Source organism: Melanerpes formicivorus, unplaced genomic scaffold, assembly GCF_026170545.1.
Source record: "Melanerpes formicivorus ecotype bairdi unplaced genomic scaffold, bMelFor1.0.p_v2 SCAF_14, whole genome shotgun sequence".
NCBI classification, from domain to species: Eukaryota; Metazoa; Chordata; class Aves; order Piciformes; family Picidae; genus Melanerpes; species Melanerpes formicivorus.
Genome location: NW_027142366.1, coordinates 7,858,667 through 7,879,200, shown reverse-complemented (window position 1 = coordinate 7,879,200; position 20,534 = coordinate 7,858,667). Strand labels below are relative to the sequence as shown.

Sequence of the window (20,534 nt, the reverse complement as noted above, 5' to 3'; positions counted from 1 at the left end):
GATCTGGGCTAATTATCATTGCTTCAATGACATCCCCCATAATTAGTGCATCCTTTTACTTAATTTCAGCAGGGAAAAGCTACAGTCATTTTAAAATGAGGGGTCATTTTTCATTGAGAGGTCAGAACCAGGCATGACACTGACTTCAGCACTGGATTCAGCATGATGACTCATTGTTCTGGAGTACCCAGTCATCAGCTAATATCAGAGTTATTTTCTTTGAAGCTGGTGTAGTTACGAAGTCAAATCTGTTCTGATGATTTCAAAGTGTTCTGTGAGAGGCCAAGGAGTGTATTTTGGAACTCTAATTTAGCAGTACAGTCTGAAGAGTGGTAGGTCAGAAGGTAAGTGTGCAAAGTGTTAGGTAGATGAAATTAAGGTCAGCACATTCCTAGATGATAGTATTGTCTGGTCCCAAGCACATGGTTTCCACAGGCTTTTTATTCTCCCAGCTTTTTAGCTGGCAGTTTTCTCTGTTACCTGCTTTCTATGATTCCTTCTGAGCAGGGAAGCTAGTGAAGTGTGTGACGCTGTCCTTAGTGACTGCAAGAACTACTGCAGTGGCAGTTTCAGAGGTCACACATGCCAGCTGACCAGCCAGTGCCCTGTAGGTGTGCTGGCTGGAAAACCAGCTGTTACCTGTGTGTTGCAGTTGCACAGTATATAAAAGATAATGCAAGTGCAAGAGGCCTGGCCTTCACAAAGCAGTGTTTGGTGCGCTCTCATCTAACTTTGGTCTTCAGAAAAGTGACAAGAACTGATCTATTTTGGAGGCATTTTCTTGTCTTTTGAATTTGGTGGCAGGCAATCAAGATTGTGGAGTATTAGGGACCTGGCTGTGCAAACACATACATTCCTCTGGACAGATTGACACGGAAAGGGACCAGGTTGACTTGAACAAATACTCTAGGCTACGTGGCACAGATGTAGTGACTCATACAACATTTCTGTTTTCTTTCAGGTTGTGCCAAGGAATAAGCCAAGAAAAAGGTTTCTGTAGCCTAGCATGGCAAATGAAGAAGATGATCCAATTTTACAAGAGGTAGAAGTGCATTGTGGCAGCACTGACTGTACATGAGACTTTTTTCTATTATGATAGTTCCCAATGTTCTTACATTGCTGAAACAGTCACCATCAACATCAGTGGTTGTCTGATAACCAGTGGCTTGCTCTGTGCAAGTAAATAAGTTGTGTGGGCCAAATACATGTTTTGCCAGAACAGTGGTGTTCATGTTGACAGATTCAGCTCAGGTTTTTCACCCTTTTTAGTCTTCCCATGTCAGAAGAGGAATACAAGTGAGGAGCTTGGTTCTACTGCTGTGTGTGTCCAGTGACTTTATTGCCTGTCTCTGAGAGCTGTGAAAAATTGGAATGACAGCAGTGAGTTAATAGCTGTTAAATATGAAACAAAACTGTTTCATACCTTCTTGCTAAAATAAGTGGTTCTGTTCTGATTCTGGACTTTAAAGAACTATTACATCACAAAGTGTAGCCACAGTTCACTCTATGTCTGAATTTACACACCAGTAGTACAGGCAAGGACAAGCTCATAAGAAGAAGAAAAGCCATGAGAAAAGGAATGGGAATTGTCAGGAGTGTATCTGAAATGGTGGCTTCCATATGTGGTATTCATGAAAGCGCTGTGGGTTTTCACTACTGGTGGCCAAATGCTAATAATGAATCAGATTTGGGGTGTGGGTGTCTCTTGTCTGATTTAGAAAGATTCTAGGACAAAATACTAGTAAAGAAGTTACCTCTCAGTCATGCTGCTGAAGAGAGAGCTTCCTCCTCTTTCTATAATTGTAATAACAAATTCACTTCAGCCCCTTGGGAAAAAAAATTTCCTCCTGCATTTCAGACTGAGTTGCCAAGTTTCCTTAGAGAGCAAAACCACAGCCAGAGCCACTGTCTGCTGCCCCATCTTAGTGGGGTTTTTGTTTGTTTTCTTAAAAAGGGCAGTTGCAATTTTGTGTCAGAACTGGCAGAAAGGAGATGTTTGACAAGAGCCATGAATGTGTTTTATCTTGGAGTTTGTAATGGGAAGCTAAAATTATCAGTGTTTGAGCTCTAGGGATTTCACTTCTATCTGAGGCTCCATCAGTTACAGCTGACATCTGATGAAAGTTGTTTGGTTTGCATTTTAGATTGATGTGTTCCTGGCCAGAAGCCTACTGGAGAAGCTGTATCTGTTTCAGGTATTTTATGTTTGAAATCAATTTAAAACACACTGCTGCTTCAGTCTGCCAAGATCTTGAATATAGGCAAGCCTGTCTGGGTTTCAGTCAGTTGAGGAGTGGTCATTTATGGCAGAGGCTTGTCTTGAAATCACTTCCTTTCACAACCCCAAAGGAGTGCTTTGGGTAGGTAATGTCTTTTTATCATGGTTTGGAAAATTTGCAGTCTCCTGGCCATCTTCTGTCAGTTCTGATTATTGCCATAATTACTAAAGCATTTCTTCAGGAATGGCCCTATTTAAATCATCATCATTGTTCATAATTACTGTGAGTCATCAGAAGGCCTCCCCACTTAGGTTATGGAGATAAAGGTTTGGGGTTAGTGACTGAAGGTGGAGATACAGTAGGAAGGTGGAAGTCTGTTGTTCCTTGTGATTCACTTTTCCCATCTACACAATGGGAAGTCTTTTGAAGCTGCTAGATGAAATGCTCATTATAAACCAGTGATCCCACTGCCTCCTGTACAGAACCTCTGCATGACGTGCCAGCAGATCATGGCTGGAAGCACTCAGCCACGCTGGATCACGCCGTGCAGCCTTTCCTCTCAGATACTTACAGTTGCCCCATGTCAGGAGTGAGCACTGGCTAGTGATGGTGCCTGTGAGTGTTCTGGAGAAATGGCAGCTCTCAGCAGGATGCTGCTGTGGCTGGAAGATTTCATTTGAATACCACACTGTCCCAAATGATTCAGAAGAGAGACCCACATGGCTAAACCTGGGTCTTGGTGTCCTGACTACCTACATGTGGTCCATGTCCTGTAAGCTAACTCTACTTGTATAAACCCATAAATATTTTGAGTTTAGGTAATAACTGTCCAGGGAGTTAATGCTGAGGGATGAAGTTTTAATTGCTTCTAGCACTCTTTTTTTTCACTGGACTAGTGGTGGTACCATTTTTCTGTTTGTTGTGGCATGTGAGGGGCGGGAAGGGGGTTGTGCAGTGACAAAAGCAGAGGGCTAAGGGGAAAGCAACGAGTTTTCCAGGTGGTACCCCCAGATCCCCTGATGACTCACAAATCTGTCAAGTAATTTCTTGATGTCTTGTATCCATCTGGCAAGTGGGTCTACACGTGAGGGGATGGAAAAGGTTGAGTTAACTTCTGTGAAGTTCTTTGATCTTTACATGAAGAGGGTTTTATGCAGTTGCTTTGTTTTCCAGTATCCCATCCGTCCAGCTTCCATGACATATGATGATGTTACACATTTATCAGCGAAGATAAAGCCAAAGCAGCAAAAGGTTGGTCATCATTTTGGTCATCATTTGAGTCCAGTCTGTAAAAGCTGTTTCATGTTGTGCACTTGGGAAAATCACATCATGCTATTAAACTGTTAGAACAATCTAAGCTACTTGCAGGACCAGATTTCTGTGCTTGGAGGTGTGGGAGAGGCTTTTGTTGTGCCTGTAAAGTAGGGTTTAGAATAAAAGTAGTTTATAAATAGAGAAATTAAAAGTCATGGTGGAAAATCTACTCTTTTAATATAAAATAGTCACTCAGGGAAACATAGTTACTAATTCTAATTAAGTCTGCAGGTGCTTGTGCTAATGCAGCTTGATTTGAAAGGCTTTTGCAATAATCAGAAAAGGGTTGAGCTTTGGAGGCATGCTCTGTCTCTTAGTGTCAGTGCAGGTCCTTATTTCTCTCTTGCCTGGCTGTGAATCCTCAGCTGTCCTTTTGAAGTTGGTGGGGGGTGTACAGGCAGCGAAAGTACAGCCAAAGGCAGAATGATTGCCCTGGTTTGTATCCCCAAACTGTGGCTGTGATTTTAAAATGCAGAAAAAGATGTCTGTGATGCTAGGATTTTGTTCTGGAAAACTGTTCAGGAGAGTGCTTGTTTGAACTTTGGAGTTAGAATGCATGCTGTGTCCAGAAGTCTTCTTTGAAATGTAGCAAACGTTTGCATGGTGAGACCTGTACAGACTCGTTCAGGGACTTGAACCTGCTTCAGCTTACAAGTAGTGCAAAGGGGAACTAAAAACTAGGTGGTAGCTGTGATACATGAATTTATAAGGGCTTTGGCACACCCTAAGAAAAAAGTTACATTGTATGTAGTATGTTAAGAGCAGTGCCAAGCATGAAAATGCTTGTATTTGCACATTTGTCAGAGGTTTAAGTTGGAGGCAGGAAATAGATCTCTTTGTGACTAAAAGCTTAGAGCTCGTTTCTGTTTCAGCTGGTGTAAATCAGGGATAACTGAACTCAGTGTTAAGTGCTGCAGTCAGAAACTTAGCAGAATTGAGGCCTTGGCCTCTGAAGAGGACAGTTGCTTTGTACTGCTTGGTACTCAGACTAAAAGGAAAAGTACATTAAGTGTGAGAGATTGGGAATGAATGCTCAGTGGTTGGGAGGCTTGAAGGATATTGCTCGTACACTTGGTACGTCTTGGTAGGTAAACTGGACTGATAATGTAGTGGAAGGTACCCAACAATGTGAAGGTGTGTATCAAGACTGCCTGAAGAACACTTGTTTCTCTGCTGCCATTTGTTTACATGGGAGTTTGTGTCTCTAGCTTGTCCTAAAAGAAATACAAATAAGGCTCAGCTTTGTGTGAGATTTGCCCTGTGGATGTGATTGATGCCCCTTATGTATTTAAATCTGCTGTAAACCTATGGAAATGTTAGCAAGTGTGGGACTGAACTGTCATTGATGTCTTTGTGGTTCTACCATGGTAATGAAATGTCTTGTCTTATTGTTTAGGTTGAACTTGAAATGGCCATTGACACTCTGAACCCCAACTACTGTCGCAGCAAGGGAGAGCAGATTGCTCTCAACGTCGATGGCACATGTACAGATGAAACAAGTACCTATTCCTCGTAGGTGTCCTCTCTGCCTTCCTTTCCTTTTTGTGGTGAGCCTAGATACATATATGTCCAGGAGGGATTAGGGAAAGGTGAGAACAAGGGTCTCTACAGTGTTGGGGTGTGCTCTGGACCGTTACATAGTGAGTTCTTCTTGGAAGTAACCTCTTCATTGGTGTGATTTATGAATCGTGAGTTGCAAACAAAAAGATGAGAGTGTGTATTTGCTGCAGTTGTTGATACTGCATTTTGAGAACTGATGATTTCAGGCCTTCAAGATCTGTATACCACACTGCCCATAGAGTACAACCTCACAGCATTCATCTCTCTGCAGGAAGCTGATGGACAAGCAAACTTTCTGCTCTTCACAAGCCGCGAGTAACGTCTCCCGCTATGCAGCTGCTGTATATAAAAAAGGTACCTTTATTTTGCTTACTGCTCACATGAGTGAAAGATGCTAATTTCAGGGTTAAAATAAGGCCTAATTGTCCTGTTTTTTTTAGCCTAGGTTTTAGTTGGCTGATGTGCCTTCAAAGAAAGAAATTTTTTCCTTAGCAGTGTCCCCAGAACCCTTGAGAAGGTTCAGCAAAGTTGTAAATATCATATAAGAACACTCTGGGTTTGTAGATGCCTCCAGGCTCTTATCAGTGCATGGTAGCCTGAATACACATTTGTAACATAAATTTATCGTTGTTATTTATGTCACTATCTCCATCTTCTTTTCATGTTCAACATTTTTTGTCCCTCTCTCGTTTCCTAATGCCATCATGAAGTTTTGTTGTGATGAGGTGAGAATACATAGATTGGCTTCAGTGATGACTGTTCTGCTATGAGTCTCCTGAACTGTAGGTCAGTTCTGAGCCAGACTGTGGCTTGCTTCAAGATCTGGTTTCAACACAAAAAGGAAAGTAACAGAAATAGGCCTTGGTCTTTCATAGTTCTTTGATATCTTGAGCACTGGATAAATTTTTCACTTCAATCCTTTTTTACGTGTTACTGTATTAAATATTTATGTTCAATTGAAGCTGTGCCTTTACACAGATAGGGAGATAATGAAATATGCTGCCTTTGTGCAGTGGAAAAAAATTATTTTAGCTAATACTAACTCACTTTTTCAGGTGAACTTCACCTGACTCCACTACATGGAATTCTTCAGCTGAGACCAAGCTTCACCTACTTGGACAAGGCTGATGCAAAACACCGAGAAAGAGAAGCTGCTAATGAAGGTAAATGCTTCATGAGCTGTGTTTTCTTTTGGGAGGTGAGATAAAAGTTCTTGCTATAATTTTACTGATCAGAGTCATTATATTCTGGAAGTGTTTATTATAACAATGTACCGATTATCAGGCCACTTCTCAGATTGTTTCATGGATCTTATTTCAGTGGAGCTGCTTAGATGCTTTTGTGGGCACAGTGTGGGGGACTCAGAGAGAAATGGGAGCTTGTGGGTTGTGTTGAAGGGCAGCAGTAGGGAGTGTGTTACCACTGCCACTGAAAAATTGCCCATGGAAGCAGTGACACCTATTTTAGGGGCAGCGTTGTGCCACCACATATTGACATGGTTTGGCAAGCTGGGATTGAGTCCCTGGTTATGTAGTTGCTAGTGCTGCTCTCTTCCTGCATGGGCCTCCAAACAGTTGCAGACTGAATGTGGCTGCTTTACTTCAGTGCTGTATTTATGCTGTTGTATTTTTTTACAGGTGGTGATTCATCCCAGGATGAAGCTGAAGATGATGTTAAGCAAATTACTGTATGTCCAACTTTCCCTTTTGAGATAGTTCAGGGAACAGTTCACAAGAAAGCATGGCAATTCACACCTAAATTAAAGGACAGGAAAACTCAGTCCTAGTGACTCTGGGCTTGGGAGGGGGGAAAGCAAGATGGACTTGCCTTTGTTGCACAAGCATAAAGATGGCACTGAGAGCAAGGAGTGATTTATTTGAGCTAGGGCCCCTTGCTGCTGTTACTTGTGTACCAAAGGAATAACACAGGTGTTTTGTTATGGGGGTTTCAGGACTGTAATTTAACAATGCCCAAATCTTCCAGGTCCGATTCTCCCGCCCTGAGACTGAACAAGCTCGTCAACGACGTGTTCAATCCTATGAGTTTCTACAGAAGAGACAAGCAGAGGAGCACTGGGTTCATCTTCATTATTATGGCTTGAAGGTAGGTATATGCTGGCTGCTGCTGAGGAGCCTGCTTGGGCCTGGAGGCTCAGCCAAGACTAGGACTGTTTTTAAATCCAAGCGCACAGGAGTCAGGGAATCCTCAAAAGATAATGAGAAGTAGGCCTGTGGGCTGGAACAGGCCCTGCAGTGCTCTGTACCTCCCCTGCTGGATAATGCTTCACAGACAAACATAAAGGAGTCATCTGAGAGCAAGAACCACTCATATTTTGGCTTATGATCTGGACTTTATGAAAAGCTTGGGGAACCCAGTCAGCTGAGTGTCAGAAATCCTGCTTGACCCACATGTGTGTCTGTCAGGAGATTTTGAAGTCAGAGTGACAGAAGTGTTCCCACATCATAGGAGCATCATTCAGGAAAGTGAAAGCAGAACACCAGTTAGTGAGGTGGAGCACTTGAAGGTGCAGTAATGACAGGGTGGTCACAGCTGGGAGTGAGGAATCCATCTGTCTGGCATTTTGTATGTTTTCAGTATGCGGTTGAGACTCTTTTGTTTCCATGTCTCCAGGACAGCCGTTCCGAACACGAGCGCCAGTATTTATTTAGTCAAGGTCATGGCCTTGCTGAAAACACAGAATTAATTAAATCTCCCAGGTAAGGATTTGATGATGTTCTGCAGAAACTGCAATAATTTGTTGGGATTCTTTTCAGAGTAATAAGCAGGTGTATGCCTTAAAAGCTTGCTCTTTGGTAATTCTATTCTTGATTAAAAGTGTATTTAAAAAGTACAGGAACAAACTAGACTTAACTTACTGAGCTTGCTTCCTTTGTTTCCCTGTACTCTGAGATGAGACCTACTTTTTTTCTCTTGGGATTGTAGCCTCCTGTACATTATCACAGCCCCACATTATTGGGACTGCAGGCACTGTAAAGGAAAAGTAAAACAAAAGGTCCTTCTGGTTAAAATAAATTAAGACTGTGAAGCTAGTAACTTACATCGTTAGCAAGTCTGAGCTTAAAAAAAGGCTTATAAAGCTGTTTTTCAATGATCTGTGAGAGACCTGGAAATACTTCTTGGGTTTTGTTTCTTGGTGACTGCCTCTATGCAGGAGTCTTGCTGTGATGCAATCCGGAGTAATCCTTTGCTGTAATCTGATACATGGCCCAAGTACTATGGCAGACTGTTTAGTGGTGTGGGTGTGTTTTTCCTAGCATCTGAGTGGAACAGTGCTAGCTAGGTATTCTGACAAGTCTTTTGGATTGGATTCTATCCTCCACAGGCACTGATAATTACATGGCAAGAAGAGGTTTTTGCTTGTTGCTGGCCTGATTGTGTATAGGACTTCACATGACCCCTCTTAGCTGTGTCAGAGCACCTATGTTTAATGTGTTTACTTTTGCAGTTCTTCTGTTTGGACACTTCCCCAGCACAGGACAGTTGGGATTCTGACCTCCATTTATTTTGTACCTTCTCTTTGGGCACATGAATGCCAATAACTTTCACTAGTACTGAATTTGTAGAGGAAGATGGGAGAGGAAAGAGAAGAGCTTTCTTCAGGCTAATGTTTGTTTTGTAGATTCAGACAAGTAGGATTGCTCTAGGCAAGAAATAACTACTGAAACCTGGAAGGTCCCAAGATAAACATTTTAAGGATGTGTTTTCTTTTCTTCTAGTGAATATTTAATGATGCTGATGCCTCCAAGCGTAGAGGAAGAGAAGTAAGTGTTTGTACAGAACGTTCAAAGTCCATACTGGTTGGATGCTTTTTTTTCATGGGCTGCAAATCTGCTTGTTTATCTGCAGTGACAAACCAGTGGCTCCAAGCAACGTGCTTTCTATGGCCCAGCTGAGAACTTTACCCCTTGCTGATCAGATTAAGATCTTGATGAAGAATGGTTTGTAGCTTTTCTAACATTCTACTTTGTGACTTATAGTTGCCTCAGATAAGGTATGTTTCCTAGTAGTACAGTTCTGTCACCCCACCAGACTGTCTGATTCTGTGAAGAATCCAAATCCCAGGCTTTTCCTTAAGAAGATCTGTTGTGCAGAGAAGAACATCAACAACAGATCTGACTGCTCATCTGTGTGTTTGCAGTCAGCTTAATCCTAGAATAATTCCTAATTGCTGCTAGCTTTCTGGATACATCTATTTCAGTAGGTTTGTGCTTTAATGTGGGGTCTGAGCATGAATCATAAGTTGAAGGTTAATGCAGAAAGCTGCAGTTTGGCATTTTCTGGGAAGCTTTCAGTAATACACACTTCATGAGTGTCATCCAGGAATTTTATTCTCTTGAGAATTACTGTCTGACCAGAGTAAATTCTGAGGACTTTTGCCTTGGGAGCTTCCTATCTTGTCAGCTATTTCTGTTTCCAAATGTTGCCAATGCCACTTTTTATTTTGTTTTGCATTAATTTGGGGCCAGTTAAGCTAATCAGCTTTGGTGCAACACTAGTAGATATTTTCAGAACAGCTGACACTGTAGGGCAAAGGGGAACTTAGTGGAACTTAGGTTTTCTTTTTTTTTTTTCTGAAATAAAATTTTGACTATGAACTTCTGCATAAATAGATTTAGAACTCTGTGTATGGTGTGCACTGAAGGAAGCCTTAATCTGTTGTGTGTGTTGCCTTTCAGTGAAGGTGATGCCGTTTGCAAATCTGATGAGTTTGCTAGGCTCTGGGACAGACTCTACAGCAGTTCTCCGCTGTATACAGCAGGTGGCAATGCTGGTCCAGGGAAACTGGGTGGTGAAGAGGTACGGCTCGTCTTTGTTACTGGGACATGGTTTTCTGCTTTAAGGAGAGGATCAGAACAATGGGATTTATGTGCTTGTCTTCTTTGTGTCCCAAAGTAGCCATCTTGATTTAATGTTTGCTGCTTTTTAGTGCAGTCAGATACTCAGAATGTAAAGGCTTAATGTTAAAGGATAATACCTTAGTGCATACCCCAGTTAAAATTGTGGCTGAGTAGTGATGTAATCTGAATTTATTTGAGTTATGTCGATTTTTTTATATCATCTTCACTTGCTTTTTGTTTTGGTTTGATTTGATTTTGGTTTTGGTTTTGGTGAGAGAATTGTCCTGAATTATTTTAGAGATTAGCATAAAATATAAACCAAGAAAATTAAACCAGTGTTGGCTATAGTATTTCTTACCTCAGCTCAGTCAAACAAAGGTCTTTGTGCAGTCACCTTGCTGTTCATCAGTGGATGCTGCTTGTCAGCTGATAGCTACCCTCTAGAATGTATTACCTGCTTAATAAGTCAAGCCTGGGGTATTGAGTGTAGCAGGTGAAATGGATTCTTTATCATCCTACTGTTTATTAGGATAAAGCATCCCACTGGGAATTGAGCTCTAAAGTGCAGTATGATGTTTCTACCTGGGTGGAGCACTGCATGCAGAGAATTACAGTCTCTGGAACAGATCTGTGTTAAGATGGGTGGCACCAGTTACCAGTCCAAGCCTGTTATCAGGATGTATTGCAGCTATAGTGGTACAGCTCTGTATTAGCAGTGTGATCAGTTTTTGCAGCAGCCCTTGCTGTCCCTCCAGCCATTCCATGCCATCCTTCTAGCCAGTGCAGAAGGAAGCTGGAAGCAGGTTAGAAAGCAGCATATTAGCATTCAGGTTGCTTTTGTTATAACTGATTCTTTGCTGCTAGATGTGGTGTATTTGGAACGGCTGGGCACAGAGCAACACAATCAAATGTTGGAGCTTTAAAAAGAGAGGGGACCCATTTCTTTAGTCTGGGTAGGCTCAAGATCATGAACCTGGGTTACCTTGAGAGCATGCTAACAAATACCATCCAGTTGGTCTGGCAAGCAGACAAGGACACTAGGGTAGTGTTGATCTCAGGGCTGGTTTTCTTTATGCAGGGCATTTTGTAGTTGCTCTCTTAAACCCTTGATTGCTGGGAAGGAGATAACACCCCTGCCCCCCACGCTGCCTTGGAGGTGGCCTGCCAGATTACCCTAAGCATTTCCTAGGATCATTCTGGTCTTGCTTACACTGAGGCAGGGGAGGACAGGCTTTGCAAGAACAAAGCAGAGCTTGTACCTGTGTTGCACACACCTGCTAGCCACAAGGCTATGCTTTGCCGGTGTAAGCCTTTCTGCACTAGACTAATTGCAGTGGTATAATTACACCAATATTAATTCCTGTAATGAAAACCATGCTTTGGATAAAGGTATAATTTAACTGCAGGAGAGGGAGGACATGTTTGTTGTGTTAATCTTCACCAGTGCTGGCTTTCTGGAGCACCTAGTAACTAATCCATCTTCCTTTTTAATCAACAGTGATGTACTGTACCCAAAAGATAGTTCTAGTCCACATAGTGGAGTCCCCGCAGAAGTGCTCTGTAGAGGAAGAGACTTTGTTGTAAGTATAACAGTTGTGTTGTTTTTGAAGGAAAACACAGGTGAAGTTTTCCTGCAAGGTCATGGCATTGCAAAACTCTATTGCTATACTGCCATAAGGTGTTTCCTCCAAACATTATTTGTACTTTAATCCTGAAAGCGTTGTTACAAGTCTGTCATGGGAGCGTCGGTGCAGATCGACATTGTGGCTGGCTGGCAGGTTCAGATCATCTGTCATTAACAGTACTCATCCCTTTCTAATACGTGCTGTAGAGCCACTATCACATAACCCTCACAATGCAGGGCTTCAGAAAAGCCAGGACTGGATAATAAAGTTCTTGTTTCTTCAGATGTACTTCCACGGGCTCAGGACTGTGAGGTCTCAGAAAGGCAGCGTGGGTAAGCCTTGTGCTCCCTGAGCATGCACTGCTGATCTTTAAAAAGGACTTTATTCCCCAGAGCTGTTAATCAGTGAAAGGACTTTGTTCCAGGCACCTTTTGTAAGCAGTAGTTGCACATGGAAGTTGAAATGAATACAGGTCTTGTAAACACACACGTAACCACAGCAAAAAGGAACAGCCTCTGCATTGTGTTTATTTTTGCTTACCATTGAAAGAATTAAGTTCCTGAGTGGTTCCTAAGTTCATACTCATTTTATTGCTTCTGCACCATCAAAGAGAAGCTGACAAGTGCATTGCTCTCATTTTTTCAGTTAGACCTGACTGTTCCCCTTGTTTGTAAAGTTTGTTTGTGAGATTTAGCTCTGAATTGGGGCATACTGTGTGAGAGACTAAGAATGTTGCAGTACTAGTGTAAAATAAAACTGATGGTGATTGAAACAGACTGTTTGTGCCTTGATGTCTGCCCAGGACACTGCCATATGGAGACCTGGATTCAGGTGTGACCCAGTGACATTAAGTCTTTAGGACTTGGCAGATTAGGTGACACACCATACGTAAAGTTCTAGGGACCAGGAATTATTATGCTCAGTTAAGTAAGCAGTAGTGTTTTAGCAGTTAAAAGGTAAGTTGTTTTCTTTTGAGTTATGTCAGAAATAAGATTAACAATTATTTATAGCTGATAGTGACTTTCAGTGTCTGCCTGTGCCATGCTGTACTTCAGGGTGGGTGAAAAGTAATTTGTTTTGTTATTGTTGTTTGTGGGTTTTTTTATGAAAGCTTCTGTTTATTGCTCAGACTCTCAGATAATAAGTTCAGAGAACATGAGTAGCATTGTCTCTAGCTGAGGGTGAAGGGCCTAGTGGGAAACAGCTGCCTCGGTTACATGCAAGGAGAGCTGGTAGATCAGCTTCCTTTGAACACCAGAAATGCCCTGTGCCCTGAAGTGAGTGTGGTGGTTTTGTGTGTTTGTGGGCTGAGAGAAGCTGAATCAGAGAGAAGGATGCAAAGATGACATCGTAGGGCAGAAAGAAGTTGGTGGTAATGAGATTTTGGATTCTCCACAGCGTTATTACTGTACACAGACTAAAAGAGATTGCAGTCTATTTAAATGGAGACGAGAAGAAATCAAAGGTCATATTCAGACAGTGTTCTGACCTCACATATCCTGTTAGCTTGCTCTCAGCAGCTTCTTCTCTGATTGTTAGGCTTCAGGAGTTTCTCTGCAGGGTTCACAGCTTTTCCATTAACTGGGGACAAGTACATGAGTGACAGGCTGTCTTGGTATAACTGTGACTGTGATGTGTGTTGGAGAAGGGAGCAGGCAGTTTTTAGGGGCCATGTGCTACAGAAAGGGAACAGTCATCAGCCTTTTCAGGCCCCTACATTAATAGAAGTGGGTGAATCACAGAAGACTTTCTCTAGGTTGATGATTAGGTATGAGAGAAGCTGAGCCTCAGGTGTGATTTCTGGAGTCCCAGCACTGGTGTAGTAGATCTCTTGGTTTTCTTTCTCTTCGGAAGCTAAATGGATTTTGAGTTCAAGAGATTATTCACAGCTTTTGTAGTCACAGGTTCATCAAGGCAAACTGTGGACTCAGGAAGCTTTTGATACTGTGTTCAGGGCCATTTGAAGACAGAAAGGGCCAGAAAGTGTTTTTTTCCCTAGCTGGCTGAACAGCCCCTTCTTGAAAGGAATGGGGTTTGCATTTTTCTGGTGACATCGTTGAACTGGGTCATTACTACAGTAAAGCAACTGCTAAATACAGTTACTAATTTTTTCTTCCTTTCTTTTTTTGCCTTCCTAGATGTGGAAGTTTACACAGGACCGTTGGGTTGTGAGAAAGGAAGTGGCAGCAGTCACAAAAGTGAGTGATTTGGGGGGTTTCTTGCTGTATCAGAAGTTGGTGATGTGTTGGGCATTGTCTGTCTATCAGTGGTGAGTGCTGCTTTTTCTCAGGTTCACAGCATTTGCCTTCCTATCGACGTGCAGTGTTGCTTACCAGGCATGCCCTCACTTTGGAGCAGGTATAGGTACCTGCTTTCAGCTCCCACAGGTATCACTACTTCAGAGGATACAGCTGGCTGTGTAGCTGAGCCACTGGAATGTATCTTGTCCTCTCATGTGTTTCAGTGGCCAGCCAGACACAGTTTGAATTAAGGTGACTGTGGTGCACCAAAGCAGATGGGTGCTTGTGCAATCCATACTAGCTGCTCTGCTTTTGACTGTGTTACAAAAAGGCTTTAAAGAAAGGCAGACACTAGACTATTCTATTAAAACTGGCAAATGAATGAAACACACTAAGTGAAGGGGACCACAAATAATTTCTGTAAAACACTAGTCAGGCTATGCACAAACCATTTGGTTTGGAATCTAAGATCCAGTGCAGCTTAAAAGCTGTATGTGTGTAGGTGCAGCACGTCTGACCTGCAGCTCTAAAATAAAGTTAACATTGTAGAATATGCTTCTCTTCACAGTAGAGTCTTTTCATCTCAGTTTGGAAACTCCCTTTTCTTCACAAAGCACGCCAGGAGCTATTTGACTGTCAGGTGACTAAACATCACTGTTCTCTGAAGTCCTGTGCTTTTAATATTGTGTGAAAGTGTTGGTGCTGCAGAGGAGGATGAGTATCCGTGACTGAGCTGGGTGTGTATCCATGGAGGTGCCCCATACATACCAAATCAGCCCAGCTCTTCCTGTCTTACAGAACAGTGCCCATTGCTGCATGGCTGCATGTGCCCCATGGAAACTCACTTCCGTATTATTTATGCTTTTTCTTTTAGCTTTGTCCAGAAGATGTGAAAGACTTCCTAGAGCATATGTCTGTGGCAAGAATAAACAAAGGTTGGGAGTTCATGCTCCCTTATGATGAAGACTTCGTTAAGAAGCATCCAGATATAGTTCAGAGGCAACATATGCTGTGGATGGGCATTCAGGCCAAGTAAATGACTTGTTTTATTTTGGGGAATAAGGTAAAACCAGACAACTGTCTAGTACTAAGTTTCTGCAGACATTGATTGCTAAATCAATCTGTACTGCCTCGCAGTTACAAGGTCCCGGAGCAGGTCCTGAGTAGGGCAACAAAGCTGGTGAAGGATCTGGAGAACAGATCCTATGAGGATTGGCTGAGGGAACTGCTAGTGTTTAGTCTGGAGACTGGGGGGTGAGGGGAGACCTTCTTATTCTTTACAGCTACCTTACAGGTGGTTGTAACAAGGTGGGTGTTTGTCTCTTCTCCCTGGTAATGAGTGATGGGACAAGAGGAAATGGTCTTAGCTTGCACCAGTAGGGGTTTAGGTTGGATATTAGAAGAAACTTCTTCACTGAAAGGGTTATCAAATACTGGGGTAGGCTCCCGAGGAAAGCAGCTGAATCCCCATCCCTGGAGGTGTTTAAAAGAAGCAGAGATAGAGTGCTAAGGGACATGGTAGAGTTGGGTAGTATTGGACTTGATCTTGAAGATCTTTTCCAACCAAAAAGATTTTGTGATTCTATGAAGTTTTTGCCCTCACAGTCCCCAGGTTGTGGGCTGGTGATAGGGTGATACTGTATCATTCAAGTCAATCTTGTTCCTTGGCTCCCTGGAGAAATTGACTGTTCCAGCTGATGGCTAAAGCTGGCATGGCTGCATGTGGGCATAACAACTGAAAGTGTCCTGGGATATTTTGTCTTTCAGATTAGAAAAGGTCTATAGTCTCTTAAAGGAGCACTTGACACCAAAGAAACAGGAGGCACAATCAGGTAAATGAAATTGAAATCTTGAAGCGTGTGCTTCCTTCCACCTTCCTGGGTGAAGTTTTGAAGTTCCTCTCTGGTTTTGAAGGTGGTGGGGACTCCTCCTGTTTTGTTTAATATCTTTTCCTTTCTTGTAATTTCCTCTGGATTATTTGTGACAGATATTGGTTGATACTAACATCACTGGTGCTGGGGTGACACAATCTCACTGTAGTGTCCTTGTAGCAGAGTAAGCACAGGGAGCTTGCTATTTGATAGTGTAAAATCAGCTGGTTCTGTTATCCACTTTCATTGAAGGCAGTTTCTTTGGTGTAAGGGTGTAAGCAGCTCCCAAAGAGAGGACTACGCCAGTGCACAAGTAACTCTCACCTCTCACTTTGCAAGCTGATGTGGTTCCCCTCCTCCTCTCCTCCCCCCCATTTGCACTGGGCTCTCTGTGGTATGGTTGAGGGCTGAGCAATTAGTGGAGAATGTGCTTGCCAGGGGGCTGTAAGTAGGTGTGAAGCTCTCTCTTATTGACATCCTTCTCCACCACGACTGTCAGTGAGAATATTAAAGTAGCTGCTCCATAATCCTAAAAGATTGTGAAAACTTCAGATTCCAGAGAATGTTAACCAGGCATTTGGTTCCTTGCCAGACTCTGCAGCCAATGAAGAGTCTAAGCAGAGCTGACAAATGAACGTATGAGTCCATTTGAATATCCTGTGTCTGATCTGCTTGGAAGGATTTGGTGTTGGATTATTAGGAGGGGATTAGCAAGCCTAGCAGCAGAGAAGATAATGTGTGGTGGGTGTGCTTTTGCCTTAAACATAGCACTCCTTCCTTTGGCATTGAGACTGGATTCTTCTGCTGCCAGCACGCCCCTTCCTTTCAACTTTGGGTATGGAGAGGACAGGGGAAGAGGTGCAAAGTTGCATGGGAAAGGATTCCCTCCTGTCCCTTTCTCCCTGTCACTGGGTAATAATAATAATAAGAGGCTCTTGGACTTCATATTTTGCACCTCATGCTAAAGGAGTGTTCAGGTTATGTTAGCCCCTTTACTCTCCTCACTGTACCTATAAGACATCCTTGTGCTGGCGCTGGCAGTTGCTGCATCAGGCCCCACCAGCCACTAGATACTCTTGAAACAAACAGACAAACAAAAGAAAAAAGGTTGTTGGGCAATGAAGTATTTGTGACAAGTAAAGATGTCTTAACAGTCTGCATCCTGGTTTCTTGCTGTGCAGGAAAGGCCCTAGTGACTGAGCCAAGTACACTTGTCTTTGCTTCAAATTCCTTGACTGGAAGACCCTTCCCCAAATATCAGGCTTACAATTGTCAACATGTTTATCTTTAAATCACACACAGAGAACCCCCCCAAAATACCCCAACCAACCACAAAAAACCCTGAAATTAAGTAAAATCTGATCAACAAACTGGATTGATGCCTCAGATATTTCACAAGCAGATGATGTTTCCTGCTTTTGTTTCGTTTTGAGCCCTTCAAGAAACATTCTGCAAGACGGGGACGCTGGCTGTGGTGAGATTGATGGTATCTTTTGTTTCTTACTAGCTCATCCCTTGGTGGTTTCTGGGGAGCAAAGGGTCAACATGGCTAAAGCAAAAGTCAAGCAGAACTATGGGCAGCTGGAAAAGGAGATCCAGAAGCAAAAGGCAGAGATGAAATCGAGTGACTCCTCAGGCAAGATGGATGTGTCCAATATCCGCATTAAAGAGGAGCCCGTGAGCGACGAGGAGCCGATGGATACCTCGGCCTATGAGGGCATGAACAACGGCGTCGTCAACGGCCTCCACACGGAGGAGGACTCCACGGACTCTCTGAATGGCCACTTGCCTGGAGGCTGCATTGACAGGGTAGCCCAGGAACTGAAGGCCTTTGTGTCCTCAACCTTTAAGAAACAATTTGTTCTCACCCTGAGTGAGCTTAAACGGTTATTTAACCTTCACCTAGCCAGTCTGCCTCCAGGACATACCCTGTTCAGTGGCATTTCAGACAAAATGTTACAGGACATGGTGCTGGATACTGGCTGCAAACAGATTTTGGTGCCTGTAAGTATGTTTTTTTCCCTTCTGTGTGCTTTGTGGGGGAGGGACTGGGGTGCAGTTAAATGTCTGAGCTAGAGATGTTCATGGCCTGCGGTGGTGGACTGGAAGAACAGATGTGCTCTGACTGTCCTGTATTGGATATGTTGAAGTTGCTAGAGGTTTGTCTGGTGTCCTGCTTCTTGCAGGCCCTGCACTCTGCTTTCTTTGCTCTGTGGTATGCTGCATAGCTTGGTTGCCTTTGGGGCTCTCTTTACATATCCAGGCTGTTGGGCAGCAGTAACTCTCCATCCCAACTTGCTCCTGCTAACATGATCTAAGATAATTCCAGATTCTTGTAATCTCTCCAGGGGTTGCACAAGTTCCTTTACTCAGGAACACAGTTGGAGTAGGGAAAGGTGGTATTGACTGCTTGGGAGCAGCAAGGCACACCCAGCAGAGCTTCCTGGGAAGCGACAAACCATATCTGCAGCAGGTTTTGTTGGTCAGATCTTTTCCTCTTAGACTGTGCAGAGGTGTCTTTGTTTCTTTGTCTTTATGGAAATGACATCTGTGATTGCGTGAGGCAGAGCAGGTTTGTGTGACAGTAGATTGCTGAGGAAAGGAGAAGGAATTTGGCATCATGGGAAAGAGCCTAAAAGGAAATTAATTTTACAAGACATCTGGCAGCGTTGATTGGGTTGCAACCAGAAAGAGCTTGGGAGCTGCCTTTGGGGAGAGAAGAGACGTGTGAACTGCTTGAAAGAGCAGGGAGCAAGCAGGCTGATGAGAGAGAGAGCCTGGAGCATGGGAGTTGAAACTCATCTAAGGAGTAGGGTTGCTATAAGGGGGCAAAACCAACATGTTCAGTCTTGTGCACAGTACGTGTTGTGGCACCTGAGAGCCAAGTAACAGACTTGAAATGCCACTAGGGAGACCACCAGTTTCTGCTTTCTCCCCTGACAGCTTCCAAGTCCTGGGGTAGTGTTTGCCTGGACCTGCTTCTCGGTGCTGGCTGAGCTCTCCTGTGCATGTGGTGTAATGTGTGCATTTGTTGTGCAAGCGGTAAATAGCCGAGGTCCTTGCTGCTCTATTGCTTGGGTCTGGGACTTGTTTGCTTTGGAAATTTTAGGCTTTGGGAAATGATCCCGTCTATGCTTTGCTTACAGGCTGTGAGGAGTGAAAGTGGGATAGGTTATTTTTCCAAGAAACAACCCAAATAAAATTTTCCTGAAGAGGAGTGGTTGGGAAATTCCTTCTGTCTGGAAACCCCTGTTACAGGAGACCTACAGAGGTGCACAAGTAGTGGTCACTGGAATGCCTCTTGCTGGAGGTCTGCTGTAAGCTCTGGTTCTGCTGACAGCTCTAGTTCTGCTGACACAGCACTTCCTGCAAAACTCAGAATCTTGCACAGGTTTCTGCACCAACATTGTAAATAGTTAGCCCTGTGCCTGCCACTAATGCTCTGTGCAGATGGCAAGGGTGCTTTGGCTGTTTCTTCTCTTTGCATGGGCTCGTACACTTTGGTATTTCTTGATTGCTCCCCTGGACAGTTTTGTCAGAACCTGATGAAGGCTCCTGAGCTCAGGGAAAGCCTGAAGGGTTGTTTAGCATGGGATTTCATAGTTGCTCGTTAGTTTTCTGTAATTGAAAGTGCTTTGGTGATAAAAATCAATGGTCTGAGGTAATTGAAATGATCTGTGGGGGATGAAGGCAGTCTTGGCCAGCATGCTGCCCTATCATAGAGAGCACATTGCTGAAAACAGCAATTGAAACCTTAACCAGGGGAGTGCAGGATTTATTATAAAGCTGTCTGACTGCAGCCAGGGCATACCCTGGGTGTAGCTGCGGGGGGGGAGGCAGAGGAGGTGCCACTCCACTGCCAGCGAGGCTGTGGGGATGCCTGTAGGGTGCTGTGCTTGCTGGGTTTTGTGGTGTTGTCAGGTAAAGAAACTGAATCCTGGGCAGGTGCACCCAAGTGCAGTGGCTGCTGCTGCCATCAGAGAGAGAAAGGAGAGGGACCCTCAGCAGGTGCTGGCTGTGTGTGTGCCTGGGGCTTGCGCAGACTGAGCCTGTGTCCAGCTCCAGGGGAAAGGTCTGCTCAGGAATCTGGCTCTTGAGTATCTGCACCCATTTCCTGCACACTGGTAGGGGTGCTTGGGGGTGGCTGGCTCCTGCCATCTTCTTTCCCATGGTCCATGCAGTGGCAAGGTTCTGCCCAAATCCTGAGGATATTTTTGAGGCATGAGGAAATGATGTAACCATTGCTGACATCCTGCCTGGCTCAAGTAGCGGGAGGGAATCCAGCCCTGCACTTATGTTGAGCCTTCTTGGTACTGCTGATGCTAGGCTCCTGGAGAGGAAAGCTCAGAAGTTTACTTCATTGACTGTTACAGCTGATAAGTATTTTCTGGCAGACTCAGACCTTTTCAGTCTGGTTTAGCCACAATGCAAGGCTTCCTGGCAGTGGCTGTTTTTAGGGCGTGCTCAATGGTTTAGTGAGACACATCCCAAAGCCAAGAGCTCCTCCCTTGGACTTTCTGTTTTAACGTGGCAGCCCTCAGCTCCCAGGGCAGTAGTTCATCCCCTAGAAGTCCTGCACTAGTAGCTCTGGGGGCTTGGAGGGGGGAGTGACACAGGACAAATGTATAGAAGAAGGCTTTTAAGAGAGTGGAGAGCTGTTTGAAGGTGGGGCAGTAGAGACTAAGATAATGAATGTAAAATGGCAAAGGGGTGGTGGATGGCAAGATAGTAAAGATGTTTGGACAGAGCAGCATGTCTCTGAAGAGTCACTGATGGCATTTCCTGCTCCTGGGGACAGGCTGTGTGGCAGCAGAGAGCAAGTAGGGTGCTGTTGGCAGCAGTGCTG

General features: G+C 43.8%; 1 protein-coding gene across 2 annotated transcripts in view; it reads left to right on the top strand.

Annotated features, from left to right (window-relative positions):
• The window catches only part of POLR3E (RNA polymerase III subunit E), a 29,251-nt gene that overhangs the window by 3,099 nt on the left and 5,618 nt on the right, over positions 1 to 20,534 (top strand). For both annotated transcript variants that reach the window (XM_068146787.1, XM_068146788.1), the window contains exons 2-18: positions 962 to 1,042; positions 2,145 to 2,195; positions 3,393 to 3,470; positions 4,930 to 5,045; positions 5,365 to 5,447; positions 6,149 to 6,256; positions 6,731 to 6,780; positions 7,077 to 7,196; positions 7,725 to 7,810; positions 8,831 to 8,875; positions 8,961 to 9,052; positions 9,791 to 9,911; positions 11,451 to 11,532; positions 13,716 to 13,775; positions 14,692 to 14,849; positions 15,585 to 15,649; positions 17,196 to 17,692. In XM_068146787.1, the coding sequence (XP_068002888.1) occupies positions 1,007 to 1,042; positions 2,145 to 2,195; positions 3,393 to 3,470; positions 4,930 to 5,045; positions 5,365 to 5,447; positions 6,149 to 6,256; positions 6,731 to 6,780; positions 7,077 to 7,196; positions 7,725 to 7,810; positions 8,831 to 8,875; positions 8,961 to 9,052; positions 9,791 to 9,911; positions 11,451 to 11,532; positions 13,716 to 13,775; positions 14,692 to 14,849; positions 15,585 to 15,649; positions 17,196 to 17,692 (1,848 nt within the window). In that variant the 5' untranslated portion in view covers positions 962 to 1,006. The remainder of the gene's footprint in view (positions 1 to 961; positions 1,043 to 2,144; positions 2,196 to 3,392; positions 3,471 to 4,929; positions 5,046 to 5,364; positions 5,448 to 6,148; positions 6,257 to 6,730; positions 6,781 to 7,076; positions 7,197 to 7,724; positions 7,811 to 8,830; positions 8,876 to 8,960; positions 9,053 to 9,790; positions 9,912 to 11,450; positions 11,533 to 13,715; positions 13,776 to 14,691; positions 14,850 to 15,584; positions 15,650 to 17,195; positions 17,693 to 20,534) is intronic.